General features: G+C 43.1%; 2 protein-coding genes and 1 long non-coding RNA gene across 4 annotated transcripts; 1 reads left to right on the top strand and 2 right to left on the bottom strand.

Moving 5' to 3' along the window:
* Positions 1–346: 346 nt before the first annotated feature.
* si:dkey-28n18.9 (sorting nexin-6) lies at positions 347–7,039 on the bottom strand. Its single transcript, XM_053868619.1, has 14 exons — positions 6,913–7,039; positions 5,450–5,560; positions 5,259–5,366; positions 5,115–5,175; positions 4,932–5,056; positions 4,233–4,316; positions 4,089–4,163; positions 3,896–3,926; positions 3,718–3,805; positions 2,912–2,951; positions 2,751–2,837; positions 2,600–2,689; positions 2,061–2,126; positions 347–1,999 (listed from the first exon to the last, which is right to left on the bottom strand). Exons 1-14 carry the CDS (start codon positions 6,916–6,918, stop codon positions 1,859–1,861), a joined length of 1,113 nt encoding a protein of 370 aa, XP_053724594.1. The 5' UTR covers positions 6,919–7,039; the 3' UTR covers positions 347–1,858.
* Positions 7,040–7,388: 349 nt separating this feature from the next.
* On the bottom strand, positions 7,389–9,765 carry LOC128760677 (uncharacterized). Its single transcript, XR_008414857.1, has 3 exons — positions 8,699–9,765; positions 8,431–8,632; positions 7,389–7,678 (listed from the first exon to the last, which is right to left on the bottom strand). It is a non-coding gene; the product is annotated as an uncharacterized LOC128760677 (long non-coding RNA).
* Positions 8,889–12,244, top strand: zc3h10 (zinc finger CCCH-type containing 10). 2 transcript variants are annotated; one of them, XM_053868272.1, is made up of 3 exons: positions 8,889–9,020; positions 9,401–10,650; positions 11,471–12,241. In XM_053868272.1, exons 2-3 carry the CDS (start codon positions 9,523–9,525, stop codon positions 11,981–11,983), a joined length of 1,641 nt encoding a protein of 546 aa, XP_053724247.1. In that variant the 5' UTR covers positions 8,889–9,020; positions 9,401–9,522; the 3' UTR covers positions 11,984–12,241. The 2 variants fall into 2 exon arrangements, with proteins under 2 accessions (XP_053724247.1, XP_053724248.1); XM_053868273.1 differs by having other exon boundaries at positions 8,903–8,994; positions 11,471–12,244.
* The last annotated feature ends 522 nt before the right edge of the window (positions 12,245–12,766 follow it).

Raw genomic sequence — 12,766 nt, 5'->3', positions numbered from 1 at the left:
TCCCCGCGGCAGTTGTGAGAAATGATGCTGCAGCCGGTAAGGGAACTAGATGGGGGAGATGACATTGAGTGGGGCTTTCTCTTTGTCAAGGTGTGCTGTTACACAAAATGATGGGGAATTAAAGAACATATGGAGGAGCGCCGGTGTGTGCTTGTTAGATGTCAAGCAGTGTGGTGAAGTTTGTGATAAAGAAAAGAGCCACACAAAGAAGGAAGAGGGCGACAGCTCACACACTTTATTTTACAGAAGAGCAAGAGTGGCTGAAGAGTCGACGGCAGAGGTCAAAACTACGTGAAGAGTCCGTGAAGTGTTTGTTTCCTGTTTATTGTTGGTGGGGTTCCTGTATTCCAGTGTCAGTGCCTTCTCCTCTTGTCTTGTCTTGTCTGCGCCTGTCTCGTCTAGTCAGGTCATCACCTCGTCTTGCCCTGTCAAATCAAGACTCTGCATCAAGTCAAGGAACTGGTCGAGTCCTGTCTCGTCCGTCATGTCTTCTATTCCAGTTACTCAAGTCTCCATGTCAAGTATCCATCTCATCAATTCCTGTCTCTCCTAGTCAAGTCATTGTCTCGACTTATCCTGTCAAGTCTCCACGTCAAGCAGAGTAACAGCCTGGTTGAGTCCCATCACGTCTAGTCAAGTCATTGTCTCGTCTCACCCCGCCAAGTCTCCACATCAAGTCAAGAAACTGTTTGGGCGACTCCCGTCTCTTGTAGTCAAACAGTTGCCTTGTCTTGCCCTGTCAAGTCGAGACTCTGCATCAAGTCAAGAAACTGATCAAGACCAGTCTTGTCAAGTCTGTCGTCATTCAAAGTTACTCAAGCTTCAAGTAATAGCCTTGTCGAGTTCTGGCCCGTCTTGTCAAGTCATCGTCTCCACATTAAACAGACCCGCTGTCACTTCACCAGTACTCTCCTGGTCTCTTGAGTTCGATTTAGATGCATGTCAAACTTTCATTTTCAAATGTCGATTCCACTGCTAATGCTCCTCACTCTAAGCAGAGTTCATTGTAGCTTTCAAGCAACATCCTGTTTGGAGTTTCCTCCAGCCAAATCCAAACATTATTAGGACTGTGACATTTAAAAAGGAAAGACACAAGTCGCTGTGATTTCTTAATTATAGCTCCAGGGGCATATTTCCTGATCTATTGGCAGCTTTTTTCTGAAAACTGTCGGCTCTAATGCAACTAATTTATGGCAGTGTGTCAGAGCTTAATAACGCTGCGCATCTCAACAACCTCCTGCCGTCAGAATGTACTTTTGTGGGGAACTTTGTTCCATCACATGAAAAGAATTTTAAAGACTGCATTTCTCGATCAGACCCGCTAAATGCTGGAAAATAGATTTACTACTCCAGTGAGTCGTCAAGGACAAAGATGTCAACGTCCAGTAAGCCATTAGAAAAACTTTGGAGATTAATATTCATAAATCTCTTATGCAACCCGCGACTGTGCTTCAAAGTTCCGATGATGAGAAGATTTTAACCTCTTCACTGCACGTCGCCGTTGTCCTTCAAGGAAGACAAGCTTCTTCAAAGTGAATGTTGGGTGACAAGAAAGCGCTACTTTTGAAATCGATGCGTCACTAAACTAAAATACGGTTATAAAAATGCGACTCAAGAACTGACTCAAGAACTTCCCACTACAATTGTTATCCAATTAACTCCCGTTTGCTCTGGTGGTAAACAATCACGCCACCTTTTTGTTGTTTGCACAGCTTTTATCATTGTTTTGCTTCATCTTAAACAGAGTGACTGCAAGTTTCATTGCCAATAAATGCAAAAATTGCGCATCGCTTGATGAGACGTATGTCTGAACTAAGTGGGCGTGGTTTTGGCATGACCTTGACGTTGACCTCTGGAGTCACAAGGCCATGGCTCGGAACACTTCCAGGTGCTGCTTGAACACCTCAGCACTTTTTCGAGCTGTTTCCAGCTGCTTCTCGCACCACTGAACCATCGCCTGCTGCAGCATCAACAAACGTGCTTCCTCGAACCGCGCGATCTGAAAGAAAACAGCAGTGGTTTTCACATTCAAGCATGATCCGTCTTGATTTGGACAGTACCTCTTTCTTGGCAACCTGGGAGACTTGGTTGAACTCCTCCTCTGCTGCTTTCTTCACCACCTCCATCTGCAGCAGCAGGAATGGATTTCATAATGAACCGACTGTAGCTGGTGTCATCTGCTGGTTGTATAACGTGACTGCAGCTTGAACAATTCGTCTTGTGCATCCGCACCAGTCGCACCTATAAACTGGTGGATTTTTTTTAACTTGGAATGCATCTAAAATTCACTTCCCTCAGAATGACCTAAAAATAACATCATCATGAGTGACAGTTTATCTTCACGTTGACAGTGAGTATAACCAGAGATTTCAGTAGCAAGAAATGTAGTGTAAATTTAATATCAAAAATCTATTTCAAAAATGAATTTATTTCTACATTAAGTTCTGTTCTGAAAGACTGTTTGCATCAATTGAAGAATGAAGCAGTGTCACAAAGGTCACAAACATCATCCCTACTTCTGCACACTTATCCGACAAAACAGTTACAACAGTACACACAAGCTCATTCGGAAAGACACCGTGTGTGAAAGTCCACTCACGACTGGCTTCTTGACAGGTTTGGCTTTTTCTGCATTTCTCCTAGCTGTTTCCAGTTCCACCAGTTTACAGGTTCTTCTGAACAGCATTTCCTGTAATAAGAATTGGCTGTGTAGAGGTGTTTATTGTTCTTGGTTGGGGCACACTGCAAACCTTCTCAGCCTCCTGATAGCGAGACTCCAGGTCCAGGCCCAGGCCAAGAGTAAAGACGCTGTTGTCCGCAACACTCGACATGTTTTCCTGTGTGATCATTGCGTCGTGATTGCAATAGTTGAAATTAGCAAGTGAATTTCAGAGATGATTTACACAAGTACCTTCATGGAATCAAAGACGGCTGACAGTTTCACACAGATCCTGAGAGAGAAAACCGTTTTAGGACAATGAACCAGAGACGGGATTCAGTGGAGCAATGGCATCCTCTGGAGCAGCGATCCTTAACCACCACAAGCGCCCCCTAGAGGGCCACTGTAAGTTTTCTTGTTTTACACTTTAGGGCCGTGAGGGCTGCGAGATGCTCAGTTTTAATACGTTAGCCACGTATGGTGGCAGTAGTGCGTCACTGAATTGACTTGACAGCTGCAAATCTGTGAGAGTTAATAACTATGGAGAAGTTCTTGAAAAGATAAGACAAAGAAAGTGATGAACTGTAAACACTATTCATGAAAGTACTTGTTGAAGCAGTTTTGAAATGGCGATATTTTTATTTACACTTAGTTTTAATAAAATATATTATTTTTATTCTAAGATATTTAGATGTTTTTATTCTATTTATTTTATTCAGAATTGTGTTCAATTTTTCCAATTTTGCATCAAGGGAATTTTTTCCTTTTTTTTTCCTCAGTAAATTTGATGATTATGACTTGCACCTGGTTCTGCTGCTGGTGGGACTTTTCGATGTCAAATAAATATCTTTGCGATGGTCACATGGTTTCATGTCATATCACAAGGTTTTGGTTTGTGTACATGTTAATAGATTAAATATGGTTATTGATCACAAATGAAATCAAGAGTAATGAATCAGTTCTATTACATGAATGGGCCCCAAGATCAAAAAGGTTAAGATCCCCTGCTCCAGAGGAAAAGGTGGGAGACACTTTCAGGCACATCACAGAAGTCTCACTGTGAAAAAGCTTTTTTTTCTGGATCGTCTCCTGGTTCCACACAGAGATGAAGAGATGCAGCGAAGTGTGCGAAGGCCAACGCTATTTCTATGAACAACAATAAAGATGTATTATTATGTCAGCCCTTGAGCAGACCTTTGGGGGCAAACATAAATGTCATTCGAAGAGTCTCCTCACTTTGCTCTGTTTGCACCATATCCAGGAATCTCTGCAGGAGAAATACAGCTGTGAGTCCGTCTTGTCATTAGTATATGGCAGACAGTTGTCAGCCGTATCTGTAGCTCAGTGCTTTGGTTTCATCTGGTTGTGAACTCGTGGACATTTTTAACTGGAGCTAAATCACCAAGGGATGAGAAACCAACAGCCTCACCTCCGCTGAGTTCTTGGTGTAGCTGGTCAAAAGATGATTGTGATCTCGCTTGGACTGAAAGAAGTCGTCTACGTCCTGTGTGGGGAAGAGAATGTGTGATCTCATGTGATATGAAGGGTTTGTGAACAGGTGAGGTCAAGACACCTTGTGGCCTTCTTTTCTCATCTCCTCCATGGCCTGACTCAGGCGGTTGAAAAGGTTTTTCTTGGATCTCTGCTGGCCTGGTTGCTTGGTGTACAGACAGAAAACATTACGTTCAGTAGGTGGATACATGTCTTTTCATCAGATTAACACCAACATAACCAGCCTCAGAGGCATAGTTAACGGTGATAAGCAATACAACTGTTGCTTTGTACCAGCAATATGTTCAATTCAGCATTGACAGCAGGTTCCAAATCTTCAGTTAGTTGGCCCCTTTCAACACTGGGAAGCAGCAGCTCTACTGTGAGTCTCTCCCGAGTGACAGAACTCCTCACCTTATCTCTAAAGAAGACTCATATCAGCCGCTTGTGTCTGGGGTGACCTTCTTTCTGTGATGACCCCAAACTCATGACTATACGTGAAGGTCATGTAAATGAAGAGCTCTGCCTTTTCGCTCAGCTCTCTATGCTGCTTTGTATTGTTGGAAGTAGCAAACCTTTTTGAGCCTAAAGTTGGCAAAGAAACAATTGAAACAAATATATTTCTTTATTTATGGTGCTTAAATATGTTCTTTTACTTGGGACAAAAGTAAATGAGTCTTATTTGTTCTATAATTTAGTCAGAATCGTATGTATGAAGGTTCTGAAATGTGACTATAATGTTAAATGGCTGAAAAGGGAGAATGTTTTGTTGTGTACTCACGTCTGTGCTGGTTAAAAAAGTCTCAAACGCAGTATTTTTGTTGAGTATCTTGTGAGCGGCAACCTGGCGGAGGAACCTCTGTAGGGCTACAGCATACGGCCTCCAGTCTCCCAGGGCCAGGACGCCTGCAGACCGCTTTGTTGAACACCACACAGCGATGAACGATGAGACATGATAACTCACCAAGCTGCTTCATGACCTTGGCAGATGGGTTCACCTGAGCCTTGGCAGGAAGAGGAGGGAACTTGGAGGGAAAGGAGGAACATATGTTTTATACAGCAAAATATAACAATTGGAGTTTGTTTCATTTTAAGGTGAACTACTTACTATGACTCCTTGTAATCCAGGCACTTCCTCTTGAGAAAACAGATGTTGCTGCAGCCACTCAAAGTCATCATAGGTTCGGTCCACCATGTACGTTCCAGTCCCAGAAAGCTGAAGCACAGCATCAAAAACAACTCTGAAGCGAGTAGTTGCAACACAAATCTCTTAAACGGTCAATGAAATGACTCGCTCACCTTCTGAGAAACAATGATAAAGACCAGATTGTCTCCATCTTTGGACACCTCAGTGATGGCAATGCTATCACCTTGAACGCTCAGAGAAGATGCCGCCTCTTTCACTTCTTCCTAAAATACAGTTGCTGTTAAAGTTTTCACAGAAACTGAATGTATAATAATCTCTATTCGATCAGAGGGTGGAGGAGCGCGGTGGCAGGGCACTGAACAGCAGTGCAGAAGATGCTCGGGTGTCTTGGAGTCGCAATAATTGGATAAACCTTGGATGCTCCTCAGACTGCCTTTCATAGCACCCTTATAAATATTACATTATGAATTACAAACATAGAGTGAATATATTTCTTATTCTGCCAGAATACAGTCCACAGTTTGAGTAGCAAATTGACACCGCGTCAACCTCAAAATGAAGTGGAAGTTAGATGTTGACATCCCATTTAGAAACAGTGTAGCACAACATCCAATTGAGTCACTGAAGTGAATCAACTTTCATGTAACGGATGGAGTACATTTACCGACACTCACAATGGCATCAGTTAGTTAGGAGAAGTGAGCGGTTGTCGGGGGTGGATTATCATGGGTTTTACTTTAGATTAGGCTACTATAAAAAAACATGTGCAACATAAGATTATTACATGTGATTACAAGTGAAGTACTTTCTTTTTTTACTCCCGAAAATATTCATCCTTTCTCATGAATCCCGCTTTAGTGAGATTTACTTTTGTCCACTTAAGGCCGCCGTAGCTCAAGCTACTTTTCCCATTTGTTTGAGCTGATCAGGCTGAAATAAACGAGGAACTCTTTTACATGTCAGACCACAGGATCACGCATGACATAGTTCCGGTTAACTTTCGCTGCTTTTCTTCATTCCTTTCTCTGTCTCTGGTGAAGCGCTGATCTAATATGTAGGTTGCGTGTGGATGGTGCCTTCATGAGTGTCGGAATTTTGTTCGTCGCGCTACTGCCACCTGCTGTCCGTTTGCACTCATTGTACTTATTTAACATGAATAGGACTAAGCGGTGGTTACCAGGCGAAGTATGTATATTAGATTGATAAATGATTAGACTAGATGGCCTTCATATATAGGACAACGATTTGGGTTTTTAAAAAAAGTGGGTGTGCAGTTTCACTACCTTTCTACTTCACTACAGATGTGTCCCTCAGTTACTGCATATGTACATGCTTTGCTTTGATAATTGTGGCATAACATTATTGTCATTATTATTATTATTGCATCCCTGTTTTTTTCATGATGCTTAAAGGGCCATCTGATAATGCTCATGACAGTATAAAATAAGTCAGGAAACAAGGTTGCATGTTCTCATCTTCATCATTTGAAACACATAAGCTTGTAATTTTTGAGGCCTTTGTGCTTCTGAAACATATCTGTATTCATTCATCTGCATTTTCATTTAACATATTTCAAAGTAAATGCAAAATGCAAAGTAAATATTAAACCACTTACCATCATTCTCAAGCTATTGTGTAAAGGTTCCCGTGCTGATTATTTCCTCCTTTTTTGGTCAACAAAACTTTCCCTACATTGATTTGTAAAACAGAAATAAAGCTCCACAGAAAGTCTTCCTTTTTCGTGTTCCCTGTAACATGGTCTAACTGCTGAGAAAGCACCGGACTTCCTCTTGGTCAAAGGGCACGTTGCTCCGCTGGAAGAAATGTGAAAAACGGTGCCTGATCTGAAGTGCTGGCAAAGGGGAAAAAAAGGAGTAAATGATGTGAGCGTTAGTGAGTAACCAATGGACACGCCCCTCACTGGCAAACCAGACCAAACCATCCAATGAGGCTCCTCAGTGAAAACGTTACAGCCTTGCAAACTTGCGAGCAACTGCTGAATCAGGCAAGTTATTCAGCAATGACACCACTTGTTAAATTTCAACATAGACTACACAAAGTTATAATGAAACATTTTATTGTGGTCTCAAAACATAAAAGCATTTGACCATAGTGAAGAGGAGATACATAGACATTTGTCACTCATTTTCCCCGTCTCTCTTAAAAATGAAAGCTGAATTCTTCATCGTAGCTTTCATCATTATAATGATGATCACGCCAGTAAAACTCGGGCTCATGTACATGCTGCTCTGTCTCTCTGAAAATGTCAGAAAAGGTGTAGAGGAAAGTGGAGTCATCGGGTTCAGCCGAGGACTGGAAATTCTTCTGACCCGAAGTATCATAAAGCCTCTTCATCTTTGGGTTGGACAGCACTCTGTGGGCTTCAAGAGCAGAGGACAAGATTGAAATAATAATAATGTAAATAATAATACTTGTGAATAGTTGTAAGCACATGCACAGTGTAAAATGTTGTTTTGAAACTTTATATTTCAATTTGTAAAGCTCGAAATGTGATGTGAAATGTGTCCTGTAGTTTGAATGTTTAGGGTCACGATGGTCACATATTCTCAGCCTATTACGGAGAGAGATGACATCAGAACTAGGTAAGTTATGAACCTGCCAGAGACTTATTTGATATTTGATTAAGATGGTCCTAACTGACTTTAACTGTTCACAGACCTAGTTGTCTGTCAAACTCTTAGGGACAGTATTACAAAACGCATTCGTTGAGAGTTTTGTTTGCTGTAACTGAAGGATTTCATCCCTACATTTTTGCAGATGTTTCCTCCATTTGTCATCAGGCTTTAGTGCCCAAAAAAAGCAGTTATTAAGACACATCTCAGTCTCAGCAAAATAACCTAAGTCATGTCCATTCCTAATTATAATGAGAAGAAACTAGAGCCAAACGTTATTTTTCATTCCGGCCCTCACATGATAACATTCAAATTCACTGGGTTTTCACATCTCATCTGAAAGAGACTCACAGTGCAGGTGTCACAAAAAAGATTCCTATTTTAAGCGTAACATTAACCTTCAAAGAAAGCTTATTCAGATGCTACAACATCATTTTGAAATCCATTTCCTTGAGCGTTGTCTAGACATAAAGCAAGCAGCCATATCAAATCAACTTCACCTTCTGCAATTTCTAAGAATTTCTTCTCGGCTCCAACGCTCTTGTTCTTATCTGGATGGTACTTGATGGCCAGTTTCCGAAACGCCTGTTTTATCTCTCTGGCTGTGGCCGTCGGTTCAACATGGAGGCTGTCGTAGTAGCTTCTGCTGGCTGCAGAACGAGCCCAAGACACTGACCCGCAGAACATCAGGAGCAGACAAAGCTGTAAATGATGGCGTACTAAGTTCACTGCCATGACCCGGGGCAAAACACGACTATGTAGATTTACCTTCGACGCCACCTGACAGTCGAATTTAAATTAAATGCACTTCCGTCTGCTTTTAACAACGTGTTTATAAACTCCTTATTAGTCTATCCACTTGCAAAGAAAACACAGTGTCTTCAGATGAATTGTATAAGACAAAGTATACCTAATAAAAAATACAATTGAAGCGTTTAATATGATGTTTTTGCGGTTCCCCCTTTCTAGCGCTAGATGGCGGTAAAACTGCTGGGCTTCTTCGTTGGTGGTGGAAGATGGATGAAGGGACGTGCGTGAACAGCAGCTCCTGGGCCCTCGAATATGTATGAAAACAATAACCGTTTGGAAGGTGCGCGCTCATGTTTGTCCGTGTGTAGTGTGTAGCCGGCTGATATGAACTTATTTTGTTGTTCCCGTGGATGCTTGTCTTTAGAAAGAAATATAGCCGTGTTAGCCGTTAGCATGTGCTTCTATCGTCAGCTAGCTTGTAAACAAACGCCGCTCGTCTTGCTATTAATTGTCGTATTGACTGAAACTACGACAGTTAGTATGTTTAACCTTTTATGTGAATCATTGCTACGTGGTTTATAATGAAAACACGTTAGTGTTGTAGTAGCTAGGTTTGATATTGTGTGACTTTGTGGGTCAACATGGACATTTAACTAACTCATTTAATGTGCCGTTCTTATCTCATCGTCCTGACATGTCTCCATTTTTCATTGTTTGCAGAACTCTGAAGATATAGACCCTTGAAGTTACTTCCCTTGATATATCCCTGAACATTCACCAGGTCACGTCAGAATCCGTCACACACATGAGTGCGGTTTTCTCCTGGAGCTGGGCCCAGCGCCATGCCTGACCGGGACAGTTCCTACCTGTCAGGTAGTGGTGGTAGTGGAGGCAATTTGATAGAGGAGGGAGGACAGCCGTCTGGTTTGACTGGCTGTTCGGCAGAGGGCAGGGGAAGTACAGGTGGAGGTGGTAGCAGCTCTGGTGCTGTGGGCATGGGGGGTGGAGGGGCACTAGGGAATGGCAACAGTTGTGGCAACGGAGGTGGAGGGCAGAACGCAGGACAAGCACTGGATGGTGTCTGCAGGGACTTCATACGCAATGTTTGTAAAAGAGGGAAACGCTGCCGTTTCAAGCACCCATACTTCAATGAGGTGCCGGATTTAGGGGTGCAAAAAAACGAATTCATTTTCTGCCATGATCATCAGAACAAAGAATGCACTAGAGCTAACTGCCGTTTTGTGCATGGATCTAAGGAGGATGAGGACTATTACAAGAAAACTGGAGAGCTGCCACTCAGGCTGAGGGGGAAGGTTGCAGCACGACTTGGTCTCTCCCCTATGGATCTTCCCCACAGCCGTGGAGAAGTCCCCATCTGCAGAGATTTCTTAAAAGGCGAATGTGTCAGGGGCCACAAGTGTAAATTTCGCCACGTCCAAAAAGATTTTGAATATGACCCCTCGAGGGGCGGTGTGGGAAGTGTTATTGGGACCAATAATAGTGGGATAATTAATGCAGGTGGAGGGATGGGAGGTGGTGGGGGCACATGTGGAGGAATGCCAGGACTCGTTGGAGGTGGAGGTGGAAATAATATGATGGGTATGGGCTGTCCAAGTTTGGGCGGCTGTCGAGATCCCATCATCTCAGGGGTTGGTGGAGTAGGACCTGGAGGGATGGGTGGGTGTCTCTCCATTGGGACTTCAGGCCAGCGTCGATATGACAGGAGTTCATGTTCAGTATATGATCCCCTGTTGGAGAGTGGACTCTTTGACGCTGGCTCGCTGGAGGCCTCCGTGGACTTGCAGATCAAGAGACGTCGATTGGAAGGGTTGCGTCTGGCTGACGGAAGTGGAGCCGGGCACTATGAGCTCGGCGTCCAGCCCACATTGGTCCCTCGTCCTCTTGAGTACAGACTACTGGAAGAGGAAAATTCTCTGCTTCGGAAACGCGTGGAAGAGTTGAAAAAACAGGTGGGTCTGAAATGGTTGTTTTTTGTCAAACGTGTTTCCTCCAACAACCCAACATAACAGACACTGTCCAGAACATTCTTCAGAATAACCTGAGCGGCTCTGAAGAGGCTCAACAACATGCTAACAGCAGAGTATTGCCGCCATCAAATCAGTCAAATGTGTGTTGAAACAACACAAACAACACCTGCTAAATAAAACTAATTTCAACAAACCTGTGTGGAAAGACTCGCTCATAATGATCATTTTATTAGCCTGCGTGTACTTGCTGATCATCTATGTCTTTATTTTTGAATCAGCATTTCAGGCTTTAGGGTCCAACATACATATGTCATTTCCATTTATGCAATTCAAAGTATTAAGTGTTTTTGCTTGTGTTTTGATCTTCATCTTACTTTCAAACCGGTTTGTCCTCAGTTGGTTTGTCATTCACACCAGAAAGCCTTTTTTCTCTTATATATGTTACTTACTGCAGTTTCGTCCTTTGATGTGTCTGGAAAAACTGCTAAATCCAAGTATTTCTTGCAAATGGGAGTGAGATTAGATTAGATATCCTGTATTATCCGGTAAAGGTGCCTGGCATATGTCTAAAACTTCTTGAAAAGAGTTGCATGAAATGAATTTGGTTATAATTTGTTATAAAAAAGAGCAACTGTGTTGATGCTAGTTTGTCTTGAGGGTCCATTTACATTCACAACATAAGCCTCAGCTGGAGAAGCTCAGAAGCTAAGGCATCCCGTTAAACCACAACGTACCAAGACAGCTGCAAACACGCTGACCATGACAATAGTCTGCTAAGATACAGTAACTCTGTGTTTTACAGGTTTCAAATCTGCTTGCGACCAACGAGGTTCTTCTGGAGCAGAACGCCCAGTTCCGCAGCCAAGCCAAAGTGATGACGCTGTCCTCCACGCCTGCACCTACTGAGCAGACTCTGGCGCCCCCGGTGGGGGCCGTCAGTTCCTACAACCACAGCATTGCACAGACTCACACCACTTTGAGCAGTGCAGGACTGCAGCCTCGCCCAGTTACTCAGCAGGATCTTGTAGCCCCCACAGGAGCCCCTGCTGCACCCCCTACTAATGCAGCGCCACCCACTGCACCCCCGCCTCACCTCAACCCCGAGATCACCCCCCTCTCAGCTGCACTGGCACAGACTATAGCTCAAGGCATGGCACCTCCCGTGTCAATGGCACCTGTGGCGGTTTCCGTGGCACCAGTGGCTGTGTCAATGACACAACCCCTGCCTGGCATCACTATGAGTCACGCCACCACGCCCATGGTATCGTACCCCATTGCCAGTCAGAGTATGAGGATCACCACCTTGCCACATTAACTATCAAGGCTGCAACAACCTGAAGATTTTATGTTCACATTTGATAAGATGTTTGATCACACGCTTGCCCCCTGCAGAGCAAGATAGACTGTGAAGACTGTTCTGTGGCATCTGAAAATGTTTCTGCCAAGTGACGTATTAAAAGAAACATTGTCTTTCCAAGAGTTTAATTCTTTTTTAGCTCTACCTAGAACAATTTTTATATATATCCTACTGGGGAAATAAACGTTTTATGAGTATTTCTACCTGTCTGGGACAGTTTTCACTGTATATTGACTTGTAAACGGCACTCGGTTTGGTGTGACTTCGTACTTCCATCATTTACACATGTAAAATGGTGTAGAATTGGCTATTGACATGTTTGCTCTTCCTGCCTCTTGGGTGGAGTCTCCCTGTTTCAATATTAGTTTTGAGAGTACAACAGTTTTGTTTTTTTTTTGCTCCAGTTGATTCCTAGATGTGGACTAATGCTGAGGAATGGAGTTTAATCTCTGGCCCAAGATGGATTTTTGGGACATAAAAACACTGCATTTCCTGTTGTTTTTATATTTATACGGACAAGTCTGACCTGAATAATGGCCTCCAACACTCAGCAAATATTGACTTGACACCAAACTGATGGAAAGAGGTAAAGTCACAGAACTCCTTACAGAAATGGGAAGCAGTGCGATTCGTGTTTAGTCCTGTGCATTAGGTTGGTTGCTCACATTTGCCAGCAGTCAGGAAACTACATTCTACACTTATGTGACACGAGTGATGGTTTTACCGTAGAGCTACTAATAG

Source organism: Synchiropus splendidus, chromosome 6 (assembly GCF_027744825.2).
Source record: "Synchiropus splendidus isolate RoL2022-P1 chromosome 6, RoL_Sspl_1.0, whole genome shotgun sequence".
Classification (NCBI taxonomy): domain Eukaryota; kingdom Metazoa; phylum Chordata; class Actinopteri; order Syngnathiformes; family Callionymidae; genus Synchiropus; species Synchiropus splendidus.
The sequence above is the reverse complement of the archived record's forward strand: the minus strand, read 5'-3'. Positions and strand labels throughout refer to the sequence as shown.

What these genes read in the sequence shown, in the direction of transcription:
- si:dkey-28n18.9 (XM_053868619.1), bottom strand. An exon ending in CCGTCTTTGATTCCATGAAG is followed by an intron (nt 2,838 to 2,911) that starts GTACTTGTGTAA and finishes ATGATCACACAG; the next exon opens with GAAAACATGTCGAGTGTTGC. An exon ending in CCCAGGTTGCCAAGAAAGAG is followed by an intron (nt 2,000 to 2,060) that starts GTACTGTCCAAA and finishes GTTTTCTTTCAG; the next exon opens with ATCGCGCGGTTCGAGGAAGC.
- zc3h10 (XM_053868273.1), top strand. Translation starts at nt 9,523, where the DNA reads ATGCCTGACCGGGACAGTTCCTACCTGTCAGGTAGTGGTGGTAGTGGA. An exon ending in TGGAAGAGTTGAAAAAACAG is followed by an intron (nt 10,651 to 11,470) that starts GTGGGTCTGAAA and finishes TGTGTTTTACAG; the next exon opens with GTTTCAAATCTGCTTGCGAC.